General features: G+C 39.6%; 1 protein-coding gene across 2 annotated transcripts; it reads left to right on the top strand.

Moving 5' to 3' along the window:
* Nucleotides 1-167: 167 nt before the first annotated feature.
* Nucleotides 168-24121, top strand: LOC121859481 (ubiquitin carboxyl-terminal hydrolase 10-A-like). 2 transcript variants are annotated; one of them, XM_042356313.1, is made up of 10 exons: nt 168-283; nt 2005-2299; nt 9636-11264; nt 12051-12252; nt 14538-14769; nt 17756-17887; nt 18266-18430; nt 19620-19730; nt 22374-22500; nt 23541-24121. In XM_042356313.1, exons 1-10 carry the CDS (start codon nt 266-268, stop codon nt 23819-23821), a joined length of 3192 nt encoding a protein of 1063 aa, XP_042212247.1. In that variant the 5' UTR covers nt 168-265; the 3' UTR covers nt 23822-24121. The 2 variants fall into 2 exon arrangements, with proteins under 2 accessions (XP_042212247.1, XP_042212246.1); XM_042356312.1 differs by having other exon boundaries at nt 8304-11264.
* The last annotated feature ends 104 nt before the right edge of the window (nt 24122-24225 follow it).

The raw sequence follows: 24225 nt of genomic DNA, 5'->3' as shown, positions 1-24225 counted from the left end.
ATAAACTCATCCCTAATAGGAATAACCTTCACGTGGTCTGTGTGATATGCCAGTGTAAGGACGACTCCAATTGGCTGATATTTGGCGGGCTATTCATCATTAACCAATCAGAAGCCCGATATGATCAAGGGATGGAAGTACCAACCAATCACAACTAAGGTTTACTATCGTCCTCCATGCCATCCTCCATGTTGAATGTTTAGGGTCTTTCGGGGACCAGTTAAAGATGGTATCTCTGGTGAATATATGATAAATTACATCCAAAATGTCCTCGTCATCACAGGTAAGAAGCAGTGTAATGTGTCGCAGTGTAATATGTGTCCGGGTGACTGAGAGAGAGGGTGTCCTTGTGTACTGTGTTGTATCTATCCTGTGTTCCTATGCCGGGCTGACTTTATCATGCTGCTTATGTCTCGGTTAATGTCACTAATTTCCATCCCATTGATATGATAGATAATATAGATGTAATTGATTGGGGGAATAGATTACTGCCTCATAAAATAGTATATAAGGAACTTTTGGTTAGTGGCTAGATTGTCTGGTAATGGTGGTTTGTTTCTGGGAATTATTTAATTTTTTTGTTTATTGATTATATATTCAGTTGGTTAGTAAATTAAAATAAATATTGAATTAGGGAATGGCAGTAGGTGTTGGCTTTTTAAGTGAATATAGAAAACTATCTTTTAGTTATATCTGAATGTAACAGGAATAAAATACTCTATAATGTACACTGAATCATCACTATTCATTGAAGTAGCACTGTACTTTTTACCATTCTTTAACACCCAAACAAACTAGTTATATGAGAACTTTGGGTTAATTTGAATAGTATTTAAGGCACAGGTACGGCAGCTGTTTGTGAAACGTTGATGTTTATTGGTACGGCGGCCTAATGTACAGTGTGGTGGGGAGAGTATACTGTGATAGTTACTAAGATGGCTTTCTTTTGGTAAAATTTTAGTTAAGGTCATCCCTGTATTTAGTTATCCAAACCTATCTAACCTGGTAAATGTGCATATTACAGCAACCATGGAATTTGAAAAAAAAAATGGTTTTATGATGGGTTTTGATACGATTAATTCAAATCACTTGTTTGTGATTTAGCCCCCTCCCCCCTCATAATAGTTCTATCGATTGCGTGTTCTGAATTCCCGGTACTCTGTGCTTGCTAACTTATGCCATATAACCAAACCTTACCTAACACCCTCGCCCCGAGCGCTATGTAATAACCCTAGAGTTGCGTGGTCAGCCTCCACATTTTATATGTGAATAAATTGTCTGTCCACAATAATGTGACAGTTTGAAACTTTCACCAACAAAACAAATACCCTACAGGGCATATATGTCCAGTACTGTATTATCGTAAGTAAAATTTATATTCTCATATTTCTTAAATTTATCCTGTACCTGCTAGCAGCTGGATTACAAGTTTACTCGCTAGATTTAATATAAAGTTCTCTAGATTTAATGTGAAAGTATCAACACTGGCAGAAAATTTTGGATGTGAAACCCTGCTGCCAGGAAGGAAAGTTTTTTAAATAAATTCTTAAATAACTATGGTAATTTTAAAGGTTTAGTTCTGATTAACTTTTCAAATGTTTTGTTAGTTTCTCCAATAAGATGTACAGTCGGGGACAAAAGTTCCATCCCTGTGGTGAAACGGCATCACAGGAATGAGTCTCCGAACTGATTTATCCTGACTGTTGTATCTCATTTGGGGTCGATACTGCTTCATTTTAGGAGGGAGTGAACTTTTGACCCCCCACTGTACATGTACTGTATTGTAATTCTGTGAGAAATATTTGTCAAGTTAGGGATGATAACATTGCTTGATTGTAAATATTTACCAAAATGCTATACTGTACCTGTAAAATATAATGATTTAATTTCCTAATTGTATGTTTTAATAATTGTACAGGTAGTGTCATTTAGCTTAGAGCAGATAACATTTCATACAGTTTAGTTTTAAATTGTAATAATTCATAAACTTTTCATAAATTGCAGGACTTCCAATTCTTGGATTTGACTGGGGTGTGTGAAGATGAAAGGCAACATCTTCTGTCACTTTTCACTTGTGACAACCCTGCCGTCCTCGTGCTGGCTCCTGATGCTCCTCCAGGTGGCCGCAAGTATGGAGGTGTGGAGGAATCTATACAAACTTCACCCACCCCAACACCACCTCCTCCATTGGTGCTTCAGGTCAAAGAGGAAGAGGAGGAGCCTCTAACTCATGATGAACACATCGCTTCTAATTCCTCCCAAGAGGAGCTTGCTGGACCAGTTGCCTTTCTCCCTGATGGTTAGTAGATTGTCTTTCTGTAGCTGCTATTTCCTTCAGAATGTTGTGTATTTCTTGGGTGAATTAAGGATTTATCTACTGCTGAAGGTTACATTGAGGTGTATGTAATTATAAAATGTCTGTATGTACGTTTTAGCCATGATATTCATCACTTAGAGTAAGGCTTTCTTTGCCATTGTGCTTTGCATATATTACCCTGTAAACTAAGCTTTGTACATACTGTATTAAGAGTATAACAGGCTAACCCAACAGCTTATGCTGATTATATCCTTTGTTAATACCCTCAAGTCATGTTAGCTGGCATGGGTGAAAACTGAATGATTGTCCCAAAACAATGATGCAAACCCACAAAGGTGTTAGCTCCTGGAAACTCCTTCATCTACCAATATCTAGATGGAGAAGCAAATATCGGCACAAAATTGTGCCAGTAAATTATACTTCCGCATAAAGGAATTGTGTACATTTCTACTCATTTTTGAGCTACGATCACTATTTATATCGTCTTCATCTATAATAGCCAAACCACGCTCAATTAGAGTGAATGCCTCTGTCAACCGCTTTGCTTTTAGAGTTTGAACGACCTTGGGCTCCTCTTTCTTCTCTGCTTCCTCATCTTCCTGCTCTTTTTCTAAGTCAAGCAAATCTTGGGTCGAAAGTTCTTCTTTATGAGAGTCTAATAACTCCTGCACGTCATCTAACTCCACCTCTTCAAGACCTACTTTCTTTGCCAAACTCACAATGTTTTCTCTGGTTTTACACAGATCACTTTCAACACCAAAACCTCTAAAGTCATGCACAAGATGCAGACAGTTTTTTCCAAACTCCATTCATACATGAACAATTAACTTTGTCCCATGCCTCACCAACAAACATTATAGCCTCTAATGTTAAAAGATTTCCAGAATACTTTAACAGTCATTTTTTGATCATCAGTAGCCTTCACTACAGCAACAAATGATTTGTTGAGATAATATGCTTCAACGTACAAATCACTCCTTGATCCATAGGCTGAATGGGGAATGTCGCATTTGGTGGAAGATAGACAACTTGAATGTTTTCACAAAGATCTTGAATTGACAGTGGATTTTTGAGGGCGTTATCCACCAACATTAATATTTTAAAAGAAAGATTCTCACGTATCTCATCTTTCAGCTTTGACACAACAGTCACAGAAAAGACTACCAGTAATCCACCCCTTGTTATTTGAAAGGTAGTGAACTGGTAAGAGATGTTTAGAATAACCCTTGAGAGCATGTGGGTTTGTTGAGTGGTACACAATCACCTGCTTTAATTTGCAGTCACCTTCAGCATTACATCCAAACAATAAAGTACACTATAATGATCCTTAGCGGCCTTGAAGCCTGGTGCTGATTTTTCCTCACGAGAAATATACGTGCGTGCTGGCATTCTCTTCCAAAATAGAGCAGTTTCATCCAGATTGAAAATCTGCTTTGCAGAGTAGCCTCCCTCCTCAATAATACCCTTCAGAGTTCTGATGAATTCCTCGGCAGCCACAGCATCGGCAGATGCAGCCTCCCCACTCATCTTGATGTTGTGATACCCATATCATCGCCTGAAGTTAGCAAACCATCCAGAACTAGCACAATGGTTTCACTGGGCCTTCTTCATCCTTCTGTAGCTCTTCATGGATTGCACGCATTTTTGCCTGGGCTAGGAACATGCTGACTGGTACGTTGCGCTGATTTTGATCTTCAATCCACGTACTCAGCATCCTTTCCATGTGCTCCATTATAGAACTCCGAGCTTAAGAGGTTTTTGTTGCACTTGCAGATGTCCCTGATTGAGCACTGTTCTTTATCTTCTCAGCATTGTCTCGAATGGTACGAACAATGCTCTCACTTAAACCAAGCACTGGGCCAACCTCTGACACACGCTCTCCTCTCTGAAGGCGGGTGATCACATTTAATTTCACTTTCATTGCGATTGTTTTTTGTGCCTTTTTTGCTTTTGGCAGATGGACATTTTCCAGACATGCTCAATGGGGAAAACAGCATTTAACACTAAAAATGTACTTGATAAATACACAATGCAAATGAAAGCACAGAGAAAAGATAGTGCTGGTGTGAACTGAGGAAGCGATATGCCGGAAGCTTGCTGGACGTCGTCACAGTTGATGTACAGAATACTTCATTATCATTATTATCTTCATCATTAGAAGTAATAATCTTTATTTTACATTATTTTAATAATTATTTATTAATAATAATATTAAAGTCGTTGATGTTGATATGACTGCGACTTAATAGTAATAACTTACAAGCACCTCACCAGGCATCACATGCGACTCCGCTGCCAGGCGACCAAGCGAATACGCATGACAAATTTAAACTGCCTTAAGCACGTTATTTCAAAAATAGGTGCGCATAAATTAGCTTTTGGTATTAATTGAACAATCTCTTTATTCCAAAAACTCTTAATCAAATGCGCGTAAAATGCTAGTTACCTGTATTTTGTGTGTGTGTGTATTAATAATTAACGGTTTATTGAAAAAGTTCTGCAGCCCGAAGGCTGAAAATATACATTGGACATAAATGACTTACTACATACATTGACATTGGTGGTTTAACAAAAGCTGTGTGTGTTCATCAAAACTCAGAAAAGGGAAATAGACATACTTAGCATTCGCCAATATTCAGACATCTGAAGACATCTTAACGAAGTGTGAAATTGAGACATGCAACAAAATTTACTACTTATATAAAATGTTATTACTGTATTAATATACATGAAATAAGTCATGAAATGAAAGGGCTAGAATAAAGATAATGTCTTATTTCATGTACAGTCAGTCCCCGACTTACGACGGGGTTAGGGACCGACGACCAGGTCGTAAGTCGAAAATGCGGAAATAATACATAGAAAATCTAAAATGGGTGTCTCTTTTTCTTCTCAGCACCACAAAAACTCTCAATTTTATGCTTGCCAACCATTTTAAAGGGAATTACAAAAAAAAAAATTGTCAGTACACAGCACAATCACTAACGCCGGGACGCGAAAATACGTAATTTGAAAAAAAACTGTACGACTGCGGCGGTCGTATGTCCGGGTGGTCGTAAGTCAAGGAGTACCTGTATATGAATGCAGTAATTACTCCATTCACTACTCTTTTTCAGGCTTGTTATGTTTTTTAAACACTAAAGTTCCTTAAGATTACATTTAAAACTAGTTTTCTTCATTAAGGGTACTGTAATGATGGCACCCGGTGTGTTTGGTCAGCATGGAAGACGCACACAGTACCTCTAGTGGCCAGAAATGGAACCACAGGCAAGATGGCGGCAAATTAAAACTGATTTTCTTGATTTTTTTTAAATGTGATTAGACATTACTTAATGGAAATTGACCCACCAAAAAAATGCTGGTTGCTTGGGAGTTCTGGGTGGTTAAATGCCGGATATTCGAGGCTATACTGTATGTTGGTAAGGAAAAGGTACCGTACTCGGGGAATAATATCGCACCGTACTTACTGCCCAAAAATTTTTGTACAGTACCACCACCCTTGCCTGTAGTGTGTGTAGGGCAGCACCTGTGATCACCTACCCTTACTACCACTCCACAGCCCCAATATTGTTCTGTCAGTGGCACTAACACTTGTCATATGAGGTCATAACTCTTGTCACCTCACATCTACAACCTCTCAGCTTGGTGGATCCTTTGAAATGTTGACTAGTTGACCGGCTGACTAAGAGACAGGTTGGCAGCTTATTATTGAGGTAAATTACCTGCATCTGACAAAAGTCGCTAATTCTGGTATAGTTACACTGATGACCTTTCAGGTTAACCATGCATGGTGAGGTGGGGTCACACAGCACCTGCAAATTCCCATCTAGGCACTGTATTTTCCTCTCAAAATATTAGCTTGTCTGCCAGAAAAGTACTGGGCACGTGGACATGAAAAATCACTTGCCCAGCCCCTAGTCCGGGCACAACTGGGCTGCCAGGCAATGTTAAGCTGCACAGCCTGTCAATCTGTCATATATAGTTTTGTCTGTGTCTAACCCTAAGCCAACTGGTATGTTTATTACTAACTATAGTTTCTTGATGCCGGTAAAGAATATTTAGAAATTAATATCTCCATCATTATATAATGCTTATTGTTTTCTAGACTTCTGTAAGTTGTTTGTGATTTATCCTGTTAATGCTTTTCTTAATCTACAAAACATGTACGTATACAGTATTAATTTCTTTGAAGCATTAACTCTTTTCACTCAAAATTTTCTGACTAAACATACTTTTCCTAGTTCCTCTTCCTCTTTTGATCCAAGGAAATTCCTTGTTTATTTTATTTATTTATTTTTTATCTGAAATTCTTTGCATAAAACAGTAAAACCTCACTAAGGTGGACCCCGCATAAGCCGGACCAAATTATTTGCCAAAAAAAATAATAATTAAAAAGTAGAACAATTTGTCGTAAGATGACGTGTCCGCCGTAAGCCAAAATTTCAAGGGAACAAGGCGAATAGACCTCGTGATCCACCAACGCTGGTACGTGTCACGCGCTCAGTCATAATTAGCGTCACCTGTGCTGAACTTTATTTTGAAACTCATTTGACATTGCCTGTAATGCTATTATGTTGTAGGCTGACGTAGCATACATATTTTTGCATTATTATTGAAAAATTAGACAATAACCATGGCCCCTACGAAGGTGTTTAGTGTCCGTAAGGGTGGTGAGAAGGTTAAGCCCAAAACCTTATCAGTGAACAAAAAGTTTAAGGTGATTAAAAGGCTAGAAAAGGTGCTGCACGCTCGTAAATATGCCCTGAATACGGAATTTCAAAGCACTCAAACTCAAGTGTGCTGGACATACTTCTGACTGCAAGAAGCTTGCATTCTGAGGTATGTCCAGCTGGATTGTTATTATTATTTTTATTATTGTATTTTTTATTAATTTTTAATTATTTTTATTAATTATTATTATTAATTATTATTATTATTATTATTATTATTATTATTATTAATATTATTATTATTATTATATTTTCGCCCCTCAGGACCTGATGCGAGTCAGTGACCTGTGCCCGGGTGGGCTAATCCCCGTAAAAAAGAAGTACATTACTTTTTTTAACAAAATTTTATTGAAAAACATGTATTTCTTTCATAAAAAATGGATACATTGGTGCTGTACTTTTTTTTTTTTAATAGTTTTTGAAAATTTGCTCCAAGGCAGACAACCTCTTATCCAGGATACACCTTCCCCCCAATTAGTCCACCTTAGCGAGGTTTTACCGATAAAATTATAGCCATATAGCTTATGAAATAAAATAAAATGTGAAGAAATAAAAGCAAACTTACCTTACTGGTCTAGTATGAGGTCTTGAAATGGCTCAAGTCACTCACGACTCTGCACTGTGTGTGCTGGGTGGGTGTATGGGTTGCCAAGGTGTGTGGGCCTTCTGGTGAGCCCCTTAGGAGTCACTAAAGAAAATTGGAGGTTTGGGTATTGGTGCACAGGTTGAAATCACAGACCCTGGAGTAATTAGTGGTACAGTAGTTGTAAAATCATAGCTCCATCGGTGAACTTTGCCAACGGGTTAAATCTTTCCTGAAATACATTGTAATGGATTTGGTTCCTGATGGAATAGTTTTCGGTCTCCTTGAGGTATTGTTGAAACCATGACTTGCGATAATCAACTTTTCTTTAATAATAAATTAACCTTTTCATTAATTTTTGTTATTCAACCCAGGTGGTTCTGGCCTGGTTATCTCTAAGCTCTTCCCTGCCTTTGTGTGCTGAATAATACATTAGAATCTGGTTGTATGAAAGAAGGTGCAGATTTATTTTCAGTTCTGTTTTTTACCAAGCATGATGGTGGGAGCCTAACAAATGTTACCCAGTAACCACTTTTGAAGTCTGTATTGTAAGATGTTTGCGTGTGCAATTTTAATTCCCTTCTGCATCATAATCATTAATAATCATCACTTTATTTATAGGTAAGCTAATTCATATTTAGCTTTTAAACTGAGAACCACATTTAACTTCCAGGGGGCTTTGCTGATGATGGTAAGGTGAGTGTGATGGCTGGGTCAACACCACCACCCCATGCAACTTCTGTCACCAGCACGACCATCGCAGACACCACCACAACTACCACTGTTGCATTAGCCACCTCTGATACTGGAGCAGAGGTGGTGAGCGTGAGAGGCTTCAGCGTACCCCCTCCCAATGTCGCAGGACAAGGCCAGTTGGGAGTCCAACAGGGTGGACAACAGTCGGGGCAGCAGGTGTATCAGCCGTACCCATCAACTTCTCCCAACAATCCTCCCATGTACAACCCTCACATGCCTCCACCACCTCATCCCCAGCTGCCACCTAGCAATGTATATACTCAAATTCCCCCACCACCACCACCAGTGTTACCTCATGGAGCCACTGTTTATGTAGCCAACTGCCATGTGAATTTATCACCGTACAGTGGTACACAAACCCAGGTACCTGTTCTGACCTCAACTCCCGGACCATCTCAGTCTCCCCCTGCACCAGCGCTAGTACCGTCAATTCCAGTTGTGCAAGAGCAACAAGCTGTACATATACCCCCAGTTAAACCAATACACGAGGGAAAGCCAGACTACGTTGACAGGAGGTACGAACCGTTTCGGGTAAACCACAGGGGCCGTGGACGCGGACGGGGGCGAGGGAAACGTACTAATGCCGAGAGGAGTAATTCCGTGTGTAGCGATCATTCTGGGTATGGAGATAAACATTATGCAGAGAATATGGGACCACCTCCCTATGGAGCTATGCCTGGGCAATACATTTATCCTAATGTGCAGTACCCATTGCGAGGAAGTGGCTATCCCACATACCCAAATGTACCAGCAGCACAAACTGTCCAAGGCTTGCCTCTTATGTACAGTCAGCCTCAGCCGTATTCTCAGTACATGCCGTATCAAGCACACAGCCCAGGCCATCTTGTCCCATATCAACAGCAGCCTGGGCCTCCTGGTGCTCAGCATCCTGCTGCTCTTCAACACATGCATCCTCAGCATCCACATCAGTTGCCTCACCAGCCTCCCCCCCACCAACCACCTCACCATCATCAGCAGCAACACCCTCAGCATCATTATCACCACCATCCAGATCCTCAACATATCCAACATCCTGTCCCTCAGGATCATCAGTATCATGTGCAGCAACAGCACCCTGATCAACAGCAGCTGACCAACTTTCCGGAACCTCCCGAAATTACCAATTCTGCTGATTCACATTCTAATCAACCATTTGTGTCTGCTTCACAAACACCATCTACACAGTATGAAAATGCCAATTCCATGGGTGTTCAGGCCCCAGCTGTTAACTTAACTCCCTCTGTTACAGCTCCTGAAGCAGGCAGAGTCAGTCCACTGACCACCCAGACTGCTGCCATGGCCCTAGAAGATTCTGTGGAACCAACAGTCTCACCCTCTGGCACCCCTGCTGCAAATCAGGAGGTTCATCTTTCAGAGGAGCAAGAGAGTGTTCCTCCTGTAAGTGATGAATCCAGATGTGCATCTACAACCCCAGTTGAGAAACATCAGGGTAACAGTCCACCACAGATGCCACCCCAGGTGCAGTCACACATTCCACAAGTGCAACCACAAGGACCACCTCAGACACAGTCACAAGGATCACCTCAGGTGCAACCACAAGGACCACCTCAGGTGCAACCACAAGGACCACCTCAGGTGCAGCCACAAGGACCACCTCAGGTGCAGCCACAAGGACCACCTCAAGTGCAGCCACAAGGACCACCTCAGGTGCCACCACAAGGACCACCTCAAGTGCCACCACAAGGACCACCTCAGGTGCCACCACAAGGACCACCTCAGGGGCCACCACAAGGACCACCTCAGGTGCCACCACAAGGACCACCTCAGGTGCCACCACAAGGACCACTTCAGGTGCAGCAAGGACCATCACAGAGTCAGTCACAGGGACAGCCTCAGGTGCCACCACAGGTATCACCTCCGGTACAGTCACATATACCACCACAAGTACCAGTTCACTTGCAGTCTCCCATGCTACCACAGGCACCAACCCAGGTACATACAAACTTACAATCCCAAGGGCAGCCACAGATGCCATCCCAGCAACAAGGATCACCTCAGATACAGCAACAAGGACAGCCTCATGCACAGCTTCCAGCACCACCACAGGTCCAACCACAAGGACCTGTAAAGGTTCAGTCACAATTGCCACCCCAGGTACAGCAACAAGCATCACTGCAGCCAGCAGTTGCTGCCAGTCAGCCCATAGTCAACCAGTCAGTGATGAACCAACCAATGTTAAACCAGTCTGCAGCCTGCAGCCAGCCCGTGGTCTACCAGCCTCAGATCTTATTTCCACAACTTAAAGGAAAGAATGATCAAAAGTCTGCTGTATCCATTGCTGTCGACCATGCAAGTGTGGCAGACATCACCTTTATGTCAGATGAGATTCAGCCTAATGTAGATCCACAAGAAGGTGTGGATTTTGTATCTGTTAAAACGTCAACTGTAATAAATTCATCACTTATTATCCAGGATGTTCTCCAGTGTACTGTTCCTTTCACAGTTACATCATCCACAAGTGCTGATAATACAATATCTGGGAAAAGCAGCAATAGCGTGGTGGCCCCTCAGTCTTTACCAGAAAGTGGTACTGTAATTGCTAATGAAGTTAGGGTGGCAACATCAAATACTCCATCATTGGCCAGTCCTGCTCTTACAGAAGTCAATAAACCAGGAGTTGTGCCTCAGGTTGTTAACAACGCTATGCCTGGTGGTGCTTGGGCTCAGAAGAAAAGTTGGTCTCAACTGTTCAAGCCTTGTGATGAGAGTGCTGCTAAACAAGTAGCGTATGTGGCACCCTTTAATCAGGAATCGGAAAAACCTCGTGAGGAAACTCCTTCACCTTTGGATGTGGTGGAACAGAAGATATCAGATCCACCCCTTGCTGAGGCTGATATGGACAAAGCAAAGATTGGAGGTAAGGCATTATTCTTTTGTATTGAGGAAGAGCGGAGTACTAATTTACACATGATGCTTTGCTTTGACTTATTTTTTGACATTCTTTAAATTAAAGTTCAGTATGAAGTTTGTGTATTATTAGGTTTGTCTTTTCTATGCCAAGAATGCCAGTAAAGAATTTGTCTTAAGAAATACTCCCTGTACATTAGTGCCCCACCAACTGCAAAAATTATGTTCTGGAATTCACCCATGCTTGACAGGATCTCTGATGGGAAACAAGGTGTTTGGGGAAGTGACCCCTGAGACACATACATAAAGTCCTATAGTGTTTAAAATATTACAGGGTGTATGCTATACAGTATTTACAGAGGTGTGTATGGTGCTGAAACTTGTAGCTCATGTTAAAGTACAAGTAATTTGACAAAGTATTTAAAAATTTAAGTAAAAGTATCACCAATTGTTATGGCTAACGGAATATTAAATATTAACTGTGGACCCCCACTACTGCTGTTGGTAAATGAGTGGTTGTTGAGGGATTACTGTATATGCATTTTAGTACTGTACTGTGTATTCTCAACTGTACAGTATTGTAGAATGGTAGGCAGAATCTGAAACTGAGAAATTATATCACATGCTCCACAGTCTAATCCAGCATGGTATTGACTAGAATTTTGAAATAATTTTTTGATGACAAAGAGGATAAATTTAAGATCATGAGATTTTTGAGGGTATGAAGGAAGGAGTTGGGCAGTTTAAGGTATCTTTGCTTAATGTTGAGTCATCAATTATTTGTTTATTCCATTAGGGATGCTACGAGAGTATATTCAGGACCACCATCACGTAGCCCTCCAGCCTCGAGGACTCATCAACAAGGGATACTGGTGCTATGTCAATGCTCCTTTGCAGGCACTCCTGGCTTGCCCACCATTCTATAACCTGATGAGGAATATCCCAAATATTCCTGGTTTGAAAAAAGGCAAATCTTCCACACCAGTCATTGACAGCATGTAAGTGTAAAGTTTTGCACATTAATTATTGTGCTATTAGAAATCTTTTTTATATACTGTACTTCCATCTATCTACTCATCTGTGCATTATTTTAATGCCCCTCTCACTCTTATTTAAGGTAGATCAGCAGGTAAATAGGGTATGTCAAAGAAGGGAGGAAGTATGAAGGAGAGTGGTGGGAGATGTGTGTGGATAGTAGAGTGAAAGTGCTAAGACAAATTAAAATATCCTGACATATGTGATCATATTTTTAAATTGCTTGCATAGTATATACACAAAATGAATCCACATTGATTCACAACTAAAGTTAAAATTGAAATCTATTTTTTGAAAATGGACAAACCCTAGTTTTTGTGGGTGTTTTGTAAAATTGCACACTTATTGTATACAGTATATACCAACTTTGTATTCATTCATAGATTAAGTACTGCAGATTTTTTTCAATGCCACACATTTTTGGGAACTTTAGAATACTTCTCAAAATATCCCTCTCAACTGCCTTGTCTGGATCATCATCTTCATCATTATTGTCGTCATCATCATCACTATTTTATTGCCATATCCCAAGCTGTTGTAACCTCTTCATTTCTTGCAATCTCTCTCCCCCATTCTATATTGAAACGTGGCTTAACCCAGTTGGTCATCTCCATTCTCTCCTCATGCCCAAATTGTCTTGTTATGCCTGTATGTAAAGCCTTGCCAATACTCTCAGTACTTGTACCCAGCCACCCCCCATAACTTGGAACAGGGCCCTCTGTCTTTCAATGTCACATTACACATCCACCTCACCAGTCTCGTTTCTGCTTGCTCAAGCCTAAGTATGCCATATGGCATCCTCTTTTAACTGCTCATATTTTATTGTCATACATATCACACTTCTCACAGCAGTTGTATACATTTTTCCTTTCACATGAAGAGAGCCTCCTCTTGCCATCAATAAAGACAACAGCTCCCTAAACTTCACCCAGCTGCTCCTGACTTGCAATGAGATAATGTCACCACTGCCTCCAGCACTTCATGTCATACAGGTAGCACAACTCATTAACACACACCAAGGATATATCCCCAATGTTGAGTTTTTCCAGCCATGCTATGGCCACATGATTACCTATAGATGCTGCTCACTTAATGTTGGCAATATCTTGTAGTCTGCAATTACACTACTGTTGCTCCTCTGCACTTATGGCACATTGGGTTGCTGCCAACACCTTTCTTCAGATAGAACATGTCTACTTTCCTTATGGGTCTTCACCCATGTCACTCATAATTACTTTTCACCACATTCACTCTCATACCCTTTGACTCCATTCCATCCTTCCATTTCTTGAAATTCTCCACTACCTCTTCACTATTATATGCTATCAACACACAGTTCATTAACATAAAATAACTCTTTGGGTGATAGTGTCAAGCACCATGCTAAACAGCAGGGGGCTCTAGACAAATCCTTGATGGACCCTACCTTCTGCTCAAATTCCTCAGTTTCCTGACCATTTACTCTCATAACAGTTCTTAAGCCCTTATTCATTTCCATAACCAGTGGAACAAGACAGCCTGACCTCTTCAAGTTTCTCGTTACCCACTGCAATACCTTGCAGGGTAACCTGTCATATGCCTTCTCTAAGTTTACAAATACAAAGTGCAATACAGCCTTTTCACCTTCCCTGGGTATTTCTTTTGTAGTTCTTGGTCATAAATATTGCCTCTGTTGTCTTCTTGCTTGACATGAACCCAAATTGAATTTTATTAATGTCCACTCTTGCTTTAATTTTTTTTTAATCACACTTCCTGCCACTTTGGTAACCTTATCTAACAGCTTCAGATCCCTGAAGTTTACATGTTCAAGTGTATCACCCTTTCTTGTGTGAACATTCATAACCTTTGCTCTTCAGCTGGAACAAAACATTTCATTATAATTACAAAAGACAAGTGCCTGTGTAGTGAAACTATTTGGTAGAGTGGCACAGATTGTAGTGGTGTGGTGTAATACAGTAGTTGGGGCACAACCTTTGAAATATGTATGACAGGAAAAATACATACCCTGTGTACCTTTAGTAAGATGAGAATGTGCACAGTTATCTACAGAGTCAAGGATAATACTCGCAAGATTTTTAACCCAAAGGTACTGATGGATTGTGGAACTTTTGTGTTATTTGATGCCAGACATCTCAAATTATATCTTGATGTACAGTATTAGTTTTCTTTTATTAGATTATTGTTCTAATGGTATAGTTTATTAAAGGTGCATGCCATGTTTTTTTTTTATGTAATTTGAACGTTTCAGTGTGGAATATATCCACGAGTTTTCTGATATGGCACCAATGCTAAAGCCAGGCAAGAAGGACAAAGCTAATGCTGCAGCTCGCAAGGAACCAGATATTGTGACAGGATCTCCATTTGAACCCTCTTATGTGTACAAGATGTTAGCCACCATGAATGGGGACATGTTCACTGATGGCCGTCAGCAAGATGCCGAGGAGATGCTGTCATTTGTTTTGAATGGGCTGCATGAGGAGGTAAGCCTAGTAAAGAGTATAAGATATATAATTAAAAAAATATTTATGGCCCCGAATCAGAAGTGAGGATTATTATTTTTACTTGCATAAAACAGGATGACCAGAGCAATGTGTGTGTGTATCTATTTTGATATCCTTGGTGATGGATGGCGGACATGCTTGTTGCTGCTATACTTGCCTTTTACTACACTTTAACTTGAACATTTAAAGAGGCTTTGGCCATTAAACTTTATTATCTAGTTTTAAAGGATTTGTATTGACCATTCTTTTTGAAATGTCTATCTGAGGTCATTACATGATTGTTGGTTTTCAAGAATATGTTGTAAAGTTTGAATGTGTTGTGGCAAATTTGTTGAATGGAAATTGGAAAGGGTTGTTTTGTATCATGGAAAATATTAACAGTTCCACATTCTAAGGAGGAGTTATGGCTTAGTATGGTAACAGGTCCACATTCTAAGGAGTTACGGCTTAGTATGGTAACAGGTCCACATTCTAAGGAAGAGTTATGGCTTAGTATGGTAACAGGTCCACATTCTAAGGAGTTACGGCTTAGTATGGTAACAGGTCCACATTCTAAGGAAGAGTTATGGCTTAGTATGGTAACAGGTCCACATTCTGAGGAGTTACGGCTTAGTATGGTAACAGGTCCACATTCTAAGGAAGAGTTGTGGCTTAGTATGGTAACAGGTCCACATTCTAAGGAGTTGTTATTGCTTAGTATGGTAACAGGTCCACATTCTAAGGAGGAGTTATGGCTTAGTATGGTAACAGGTCCACATTCTAAGGAGTTGTTATGGCTTAGTATGGTAACAGGTCCACATTCTAAGGAGGAGTTATGGCTTAGTATGGTAACAGGTCCACATTCTGAGGAGTTATGGCTTAGTTTGGTAACAGGTTCACATTCTGAGGAGGGGATATGGCTTAGTATGGTAACAGGTCCACATTCTAAGGAGGAGTTATGGCTTAGTATGGTAACAGGTCCACATTCCAAATGGTGGATATATTATTTACTGTAGTTCATTGGTCATCGTTTCAGTAAGGTAAAGTTTAGCCCATTCTAACTCTTGGCAACAAGGAATAAGACACTTAGGTTAAGGCTGAAAGACTTTTATTTCTCATCATGGGTGGAGGAGGATGGGTCATATCTTTCATTTTATACAGTGGAAACCCTTTGTGATTAAGTCAGACGTACTGTATAGGGAGATTCACTGTATAGGGAGTTCCAATGACAAGTTTTAACTTTTTGGATATCACAGTTCAATGCATGGAGCTTCCAGATTTATATATACAGTACAAGATGAATGTCAAATTTGTTAGAATGACACAACAAGGCTGCATTCCCAAGGTCTGTGGTATATGGGACATTGTAGCATTGTTTTACAGTTTATAAAAGTTGCTCCCCTAGTGGCATTGAGAAATTTATATGGGTGAGATTTTATATTGTAGCTACAATTACCTCCCCCTCGTTATAGTAACAGGAGCGGACTGTCAATTCCCCCCATTGTACATGAAGTGCTGAGGACATGTCATGCATTTGAACCCCATCGTCATCATTGTTTTACAGCTATTTACCATCCTTGTGGGAGTTAGCCATAATTACCTGATGACATGGTCTCCCAGTTGCCATTAGGCAGATTTGAAGCAGTTTTACAGCTGGATGCCTTTCCTATTACCAATCCATTTTGACTGAGTGGGAACCGGGCATGATAAGTAGGATTCCCAACGCCGCGTAGCTGGTAAGGCAAGGTTGAGACATCCTAAGGTAATCAAGGATAATCTGTCCACTACAGTGGTCCTTCGGTTAACGAGCACAATTCGTTCCAGAAGGTTGCTCGTTAACCGAAAAATTCGTTAACCGAAACCATTGTTTCAATGGGTTTTTGGGTAATTGGTTCCAGCTCGCCGAAAATTACATACAGACGAAAAATAAATGCAGTGAAGTACACTTACTTTGAGGTGTGCATGTAGAAGGCTCCTGGTTGATGATGATGATGATGGGAATTAGAATGGGGGTGGTGGAGAAGGGAGAAGAGAAGGCATTGGGGTGGAAGAGAAGTCACCCCATGCCGCCGTTTCACCCATAAAATTTTAGTTCACTTCGTGTAATTCAATATTATTTTCTTTAAATCAACACTGCACTGCGCTATATATTATCAATGTGTAAAATAAATTCAAAATGACCAATAATTTGACGAAACAGAGAAAAAAAGCGTTTACGTTGAAGAGAGAGTGAAGCAAGATGTTACCTCCACTGAAAAGACACAGAGACGGACGCCTGTATGGTGTGTTGACAGGTTGTTTGGCGCGCTAAAAACTAGTTTCCCTGTACTTAAATTATGTTAAATAATTGTTAAAATTACTAAAAAAATTAATATAAGACTTTTAAAATTATTGAATAGTGCAAACTTCTTGATATTTACTAAAATAGTAAGGAATTTAAGCCTTAGAACCGATTACTGTATTGGGGGACTAATACGACAGCTAGTGTGCAAGCGAAAACATGTTGAGGGGCGCTTGTAAGGAATTCGTTAATCGAGGGATTGCTCGTTAACCGAAGTTAAGAATCTTATGGAAGGTAAATCGTTAACCGAGGGATCACTGTATATAACTGAGTATGGATTAGGTGAGTGATGCCCACCCTCCTCTTAGTGGTTACATCATGAAGTCAACTGGACTATGAGTAAGTTAGGCTTAGATTAGGAACTTCAGTATGGGTTGCAACAGTGGAGAGGCTCAGTTTGTACAGCTTTTGTGATGTTTCAAGTGGCCCCCCCAACACACACACACACACACACACACACACACACACACACACACACCCATTCCCCCAATTATGTTACTGTATATTTTCAACCTTCCGGCTGCCATGCTCTTTCAATAAACCGTTAATTATTATTGTTATTATTATTATTATTATTATTAAAACAAAATTGGTTGATGTAATTTTGATTTATTGTGGTTGTTGTAAGGAAGATTTTAATTACAGATGGTAGAAGCATTGAAGCTGGCCGGTGAAGTCAACCCCCCACCCCCTTCAAGTGACAACTCTGTTAATGGGTCAGTCAATGGAGAAAACAATACGTCTGATCATGAAGAGATGTCTGATGATGAATGGCAGGTAAATAGTGACTGCAAGTGTTGAGAAGTTTTAATGGTCGAGAAACCTTTGTCCGTGTTTTTTGATACAATGGTCAAATATACACTCTCATCTAGCTGTGATTAATAATAAGATAAATATATTTTACAAATTCCCAGTCAACATACTTGTTATTAGTCTTTCAATTGTCAAAGTAATCTCGTTCTCTCTTTAATCTTTTTCTATCTCTGTTTCTCTCGTTCTTTTTGTCTCCTCTGTCTCCCATGCAAGCATTTGTATAGAGAAACTAAAGGATTAAAATGATTTGCTCTGTGGTGGAATATTAGTGCCTGTCCAAAGATTGTATTAAGGGATGCTGTTGTAACCAAATCTGCCATAATTATTTTGATGTGCCTACAGGTGATGGGTCCTCGGAAACGCTGTGTTGTTACACGTACGGCCACTTTTAGCCCATCTCCAATTAGCGATATATTCTGGGGGCAGTTAAGGTCAGTTCTTCACCAGGCTGGTGGTCACACTACTGCCAACCTGCAGCCTTTCACCACATTGCCACTGGACATTCAGGTGAGGATAAACTTGGTGTATAGTGTATGAAGATATCTTAGAGTTATTGGTACTTTTAGCATCTTGTTAAAGAACACAATACAGTCTTACTACCAGGCACACAAAATGCCTGTAGCTAAATGTTGACAAAAGATGATTTCCTGTTTTCCTTCTACTGTTTTACCCTACCAACACTTTTTTTTTAATAGGTAAGCCAAAGGCCCAACCTTGTGTTTTTCCTGCATAATTAATATTTTCATCATTTTTACCACCATTTTCACATCAATGCTCTGGGTTGACCTGAGTCAAAAGGAAAAAAGCAATTTTTCAATCAGGCATGTGAGTCTCACTGTGCTGTCTTTATAAACCTCACTCTGCCTTGGTCTACTATCATTCACATGTTCTGCTGTATTCTGTATATCCATATCATTCTCAGACATTCTTTATGATATTCCTCTCGTGCATCCTTGTTCAACTTAGGCATTCCTTTTACCAGCCTCCCACTTCTCATTCTCTCAATACAGCTATACCACCTCACCAAACCATTGTAAGTTTCTGCATATCTTATTCCCTGCATCCTTTTCACTTCGTTTGTCTTCTAATTTACTTTTTCCTCTTGCATCCAGAGACCATGCTTCACTTTCATAGGATATTGTCAGCTCAGCACACACACACACACACCTTAGTGCAGAACTTTCTTCCTCTCTACATTACTATGAGTCAATTTGTCACCCATTTTTCCATTAGCTTACACCCACTGACAGACACCTCAAAATGCCTTACTTCCTCTGTCTTTGCTCCATTCATGCTGACCATTATTCTCCTTGTCTCCCTTTTCTCTTTACCTTTTCCACAAGCACCATCAACTTTCTCCTAGTACACATTCACTAACATTTGTAACTTTTCTTCTGATTTGCTCACTCGGGTTGATTCCCATACTTGCTGTCTACTCCAACACTCTTGTTACCCCATCCATTAAGGCCATGCTAAGAATATTTGCATCTTTGACCTAGACCTACTTATTGGGAACTTGACTTACTCTTTATCCAATACAGTTTTAATAACCCCATTTTTTTTTATTTTTTTTATTTCATTTGCTTCTTCTGGATCTATAAATGTACAAATAGTTGACATTGAAGACAAAGTATTGATCATTCTTCATACCGCATTCTAGCAGCAGTGAGCCAATTGTTTTTGTTATCTTTTGCAGTCTCCGAAGGTAGAGAGTGTACGCGACGCCCTGGAACAGCTGGTTAGTCGTGAAGAAATTATAGATTATACTGATTCAAAGACCAATCAGGATGTCACAGTACACAAACAGGTAAATTTTAAAATTTTAATGTAAGTAGTTGTCTTAAGTGGGAAGTCAAATGTTTGTATCACCTTCATCTATCAAGCTGTAAATAAGAAGCATGAAGGAGACTTTTTGTAGTTGGACAAGCAATGAAGTACATATACCATATTTGCATGATTATAAGCCACCCTTAATTATAAGCTGCAGGATGAGTTGGGTATTTTCATGCATAAAAATATTGACCTCACAAGCCACACTGAGGTTGAACCATCACTTTAATCCTTCAGCTGAAGCTAGAGGAGAGTGATTCTACCACTGTGTGTGCAAAGAGCAAAAGGATATTAAAACTTGCCGACTGAGAATGGTTATTCAGTACGTCTTTGTACAATGGAAGTTAGATGCTGTACTTGATGAATATACAGTACAGTATGTACACTAATAGTTACTCTCATTCTATTGGAAACAAACATCAATGAAATGAAAAAGAAAAATTACTCCTGTGAATATCAGTACAGTATACATTATAATAATCACCAATAATAACATTTCACACATCAATCTATATTTTGTTTGTGTATTAGTCTCTCTCGCTCCTTTTTTAAAGGGGGGGAGTGTGACTTACAATCGTGTAAATACGGTAAACAAGAATTACCTTATTTTACGGCATATAAGATGCACATTTTTGTCTGAAATTTTTTAAAAAATCAGCCTGCGTCCTATATGTGAAGTTGTGGTCTCCTGCAAGCTAATGAATCCCCCAGTTGCTGTCTCCAGTAGGCTAAATTCTGCCTAACCTAGCTCCAGAATTAAAAATTTGTTATTGCTTATTTAAACACATTGTTATTATTATTTTTAATTCGTTAAAAAATAATTATTGTAAATATAAAAGGTCAATCTATAACTACTCTGTACTGTACTGATGATGATAACCTGAGACTGTTAATGTCCGTACGGCAGACACCCAACTCATCAAAGGTAGCTAAGCAGTAGCCATTTTTGAACTCTTACAAGCATTACAATCTATTAATGCCATACCTGCAACATTAATTTTTCATCGATCTACAAATACTTGATACAAATGAAGATTTACAGATAATTTCTTTTCACATTACATCTGTTAACATCGCTGGTGGCATTGTAACCTGTTAGACTCGTCTCTGTAACCAGGCTACTGGGCTAAGATGTTGTTTTTAAACTCGCATTTTCGAGTAGATATACATAACTTTCTTCATTTATTTTTACTGATATATATGCACACACCATCTTACATACATACTGTGAAAAAAGTAAAAGGAATGCACATTTCTTTGCACACGAGTTAGCTGGCTTAATCGGGGAGCGGGTGGGGGACGGCTGGTGGTGGGGGGAGCGTTGCTAGTAAGTCGACGGAGGTAGTGTCGCCGTTACTATGGTAAACAGGGTGTACAGATGTGCAGTACAGTTAACCCTCACTTTACGCGGTTAATGTCACCCGGAGGGTCCCGCGTAAAGTGAGTAACGCGTAAAGTGAATAACATAACATATGGGATTAATTGAAATGGAGTCCGGGCCGATCCCCAAACTCCACTTTTTGACGACACACAACTATGTTGTAGTAAAAATATTATCTTAACTTTATGATGGTATGCACACACAATTAATAATTAAGAGAAATATCAATAATATTAGGTTTTTTAACACTTACATTAGTAGAAAAAATGGCTGGGCACACGGGGATGGGCGGTTGGTTCCGAGGCAGAGGGCAGATTATTGGCCCTCACCTGTGTCACTTGTATCAATTGTATCACTATCCACCACAGAGGCTTGCAGGGCCTCTTTGTCAAACTCCCCAAAGTCCATATAAGTCCATATCCTCACCATAATTATCACTATCACTGACTTGGGCCGGCTGTGGTGGGTGGCGGGTGAAGAACTGGTAATGTTTTGATGACTGGGCGACCTTGTGCGCACCATGTTCGCGCAGCTTACACAACATGGCGGATGGCGGGAGGTTTGGATCCAAAAATGGCGCGGCTCGCCAGCCGCTCTCCGCGTAAAGGGGTACACGCACCGCGGAATGTGAGCATCCTGGGTTCCGGCAGGGCACCGCGTAAACGTGGAAACGCGGAATGCGGGACCGCGTAAAGTGAGGGTTAACTGTATATGTAAATGGCAACTGTTGAACTTTAATTTGGCTTTTATTTATTGGTTTGGCAATAGAGTTTTTTTGTTGTAACTTATTTATTGGCATTATTTTTATTCCTCACATTTACTGCATCTTATATGGCGTGAAATACGGTAATGTATGGGCAGTACTCTCAGCAAGGTGGCTTTAGGGACAGGATCATACTGTTTGACTTCTACATCTTGTTTAAAGGCAAGAAATGTGTGTCACTCTGGTCTGTAGGTTCTGCTGGCTTAACTGACCTCTTTGCACTGTGCTGGGGGTAAATTACATGCATGCACATACTCATCTAAATCTTATAGCTGCCCACAGATTGGCAAAACCCACTCAAACCTAGAAAGAAAAATTGGTAAAGTTAACACACACACACACACACGCACGTACGCACGCACGCACAGAGAGAGAGAGATATCACTTTTTTCCTCAATTGAGTATTTAAAAAGTTATTTGACTAATTGTTGAATATATTGTAGCCATTTCATTAATTATAACAATGACATTTTCAGGTGTTGCTGGAGCATTTGCCTAATGTGCTCATTCTTCAACTAAAACAGTTTATATATAATGTTGATGGTGGGCTTCAGAAACTGATGAAGAAAGTAACTTTCCCCATTGACTTGGAAATCACCAAAGGTATGTTGTAATGTTTTATTTTTCATACCTGTGTTCAGGTTGTACTTCTATGCTTATAATATTGGAGCAGGGTTTATACTGTTGAGAAATTGTGTAAAATTAGTTGGGTTAATCAGTATGCAGCCTTCACTAGAATTACTATATACCTGTATGTAATGTACAGTACAGTACTGGAAGATATTTTTCTGCTCAAATTTGAAGTTTAAAATTTATATTTAAGTGAAGTTTTAAAAGGTAGTGGATTCTTTTGGAGGGAGACGTTTAGGTTATTAATTTAACTTATTATACACAAGGAAAGATAAATATTCTAATATGTCGTGAAAATGAAAACATTGTTTTCCAAGGAAGTTAGTGCTGGGACTTTTTTTTTCTTTTTGTTGAGATACTGTATATGGTTTGATTGGTGAGTTTTACCACTAAGAAAGTTATTTTGTTTACACGGTAATAATAGTAATTGTAAATGCATTAATGTTATTTTTTTTTTATAAACGTGCCAAATAATTTTCATATCTTGAACAATTTTCCCTCTTTGAATGATGTATGAATTATATACAGTATCGTGGTTATGTTTTTGATAAACTGGTACGTACCAGATTCTTGAAGTGGTATGATTAGGTTGTGCCCCTTTCCCCTCACACTCCCAGAGGGCCCTGTGTGGAGGTGGCCATCACTGCCCTTCACATGTGTTATTGGCTTTATTTGATCTGTCATCAGTGCTCTATAATTCAGCATAAAGGGAAGTTGATACTGATATCTATCCAGGATATCAGTGTCAACTTGGTGTTATGACTATCATCACTAAGCTGAAATCTCAAATCACTAAAATTTGACTATGGCTTTTCCTTATTTGATGTTAATTTCTGGTCACTGTCAAAGAGCTAGATGGCAAATCCCAGAAGCTTTGATGAAAACAACTTCCATCTTGTGTTTGGATTTGCTTTTATATGAACACAAGGTATTAGATGTACTGTAGATGGTGGTATAGAATTTATTTGGTAGGTTGAGAAGAATTAATTTTGGTCATATTTTATTCTAAACAGAACTGATGTCATCAAACAACCGTGGAAAGTTTTCCCAGCAACAGAGGAAGTACAAGTTACTTGCAGTTGTATATCATGATGGCAAGGAGGCAAACAAAGGCCATTATATAGCAGATATATACCATGGAGGCTACAACTGTTGGCTGAGGTATGACGACAGTTTTGTCAAAGTGGTCCAAGAAAATAATGTTGTCCGCCCTGTCCCTCCTAGAGTTCCATACCTCCTCTTTTACCGTCGGGGTGACACCATGGTGGGACCTTCAACTAAGGCAAAATCATGAACACCCTAAGGTACTGGCGAAAAATCCAAGGACTTTGATCGATGTCGTATGATTAAGTGAAGATGTGAAGCTTTTTAACATGTGCATAACTGTCTTATAATTGCAGGATAGAAAATAGGGAACTGGGCACTGATTGTGCTGGCTTAAACATATACTGTAGTGTGAAGTCTTGAGTGCTTCAGTAACTTCACCTCTTGACAGTGTTGACCTCACTCAGTCAGTAGCCAAACTTAAGCAAACCTTGCAATTAACTTAAAACGGTGTTAATTGGTGTAAAGAATATAACTAGAAAAAGAAAATGTGAATTTTGAAAGAAGTATTAGCATTGGAATTAGCACAGTGATTAAAGTTTACAACATGAGAAATGTTGTGAAAGAGCTTTAAATAAAGATCTCATTGCTGAA

Source organism: Homarus americanus, unplaced genomic scaffold (assembly GCF_018991925.1).
Source record: "Homarus americanus isolate GMGI-L3 unplaced genomic scaffold, GMGI_Hamer_2.0 scaffold7626, whole genome shotgun sequence".
In the NCBI taxonomy this organism is placed as follows: Eukaryota; Metazoa; Arthropoda; class Malacostraca; order Decapoda; family Nephropidae; genus Homarus; species Homarus americanus.
The sequence above is the reverse complement of the archived record's forward strand: the minus strand, read 5'-3'. Positions and strand labels throughout refer to the sequence as shown.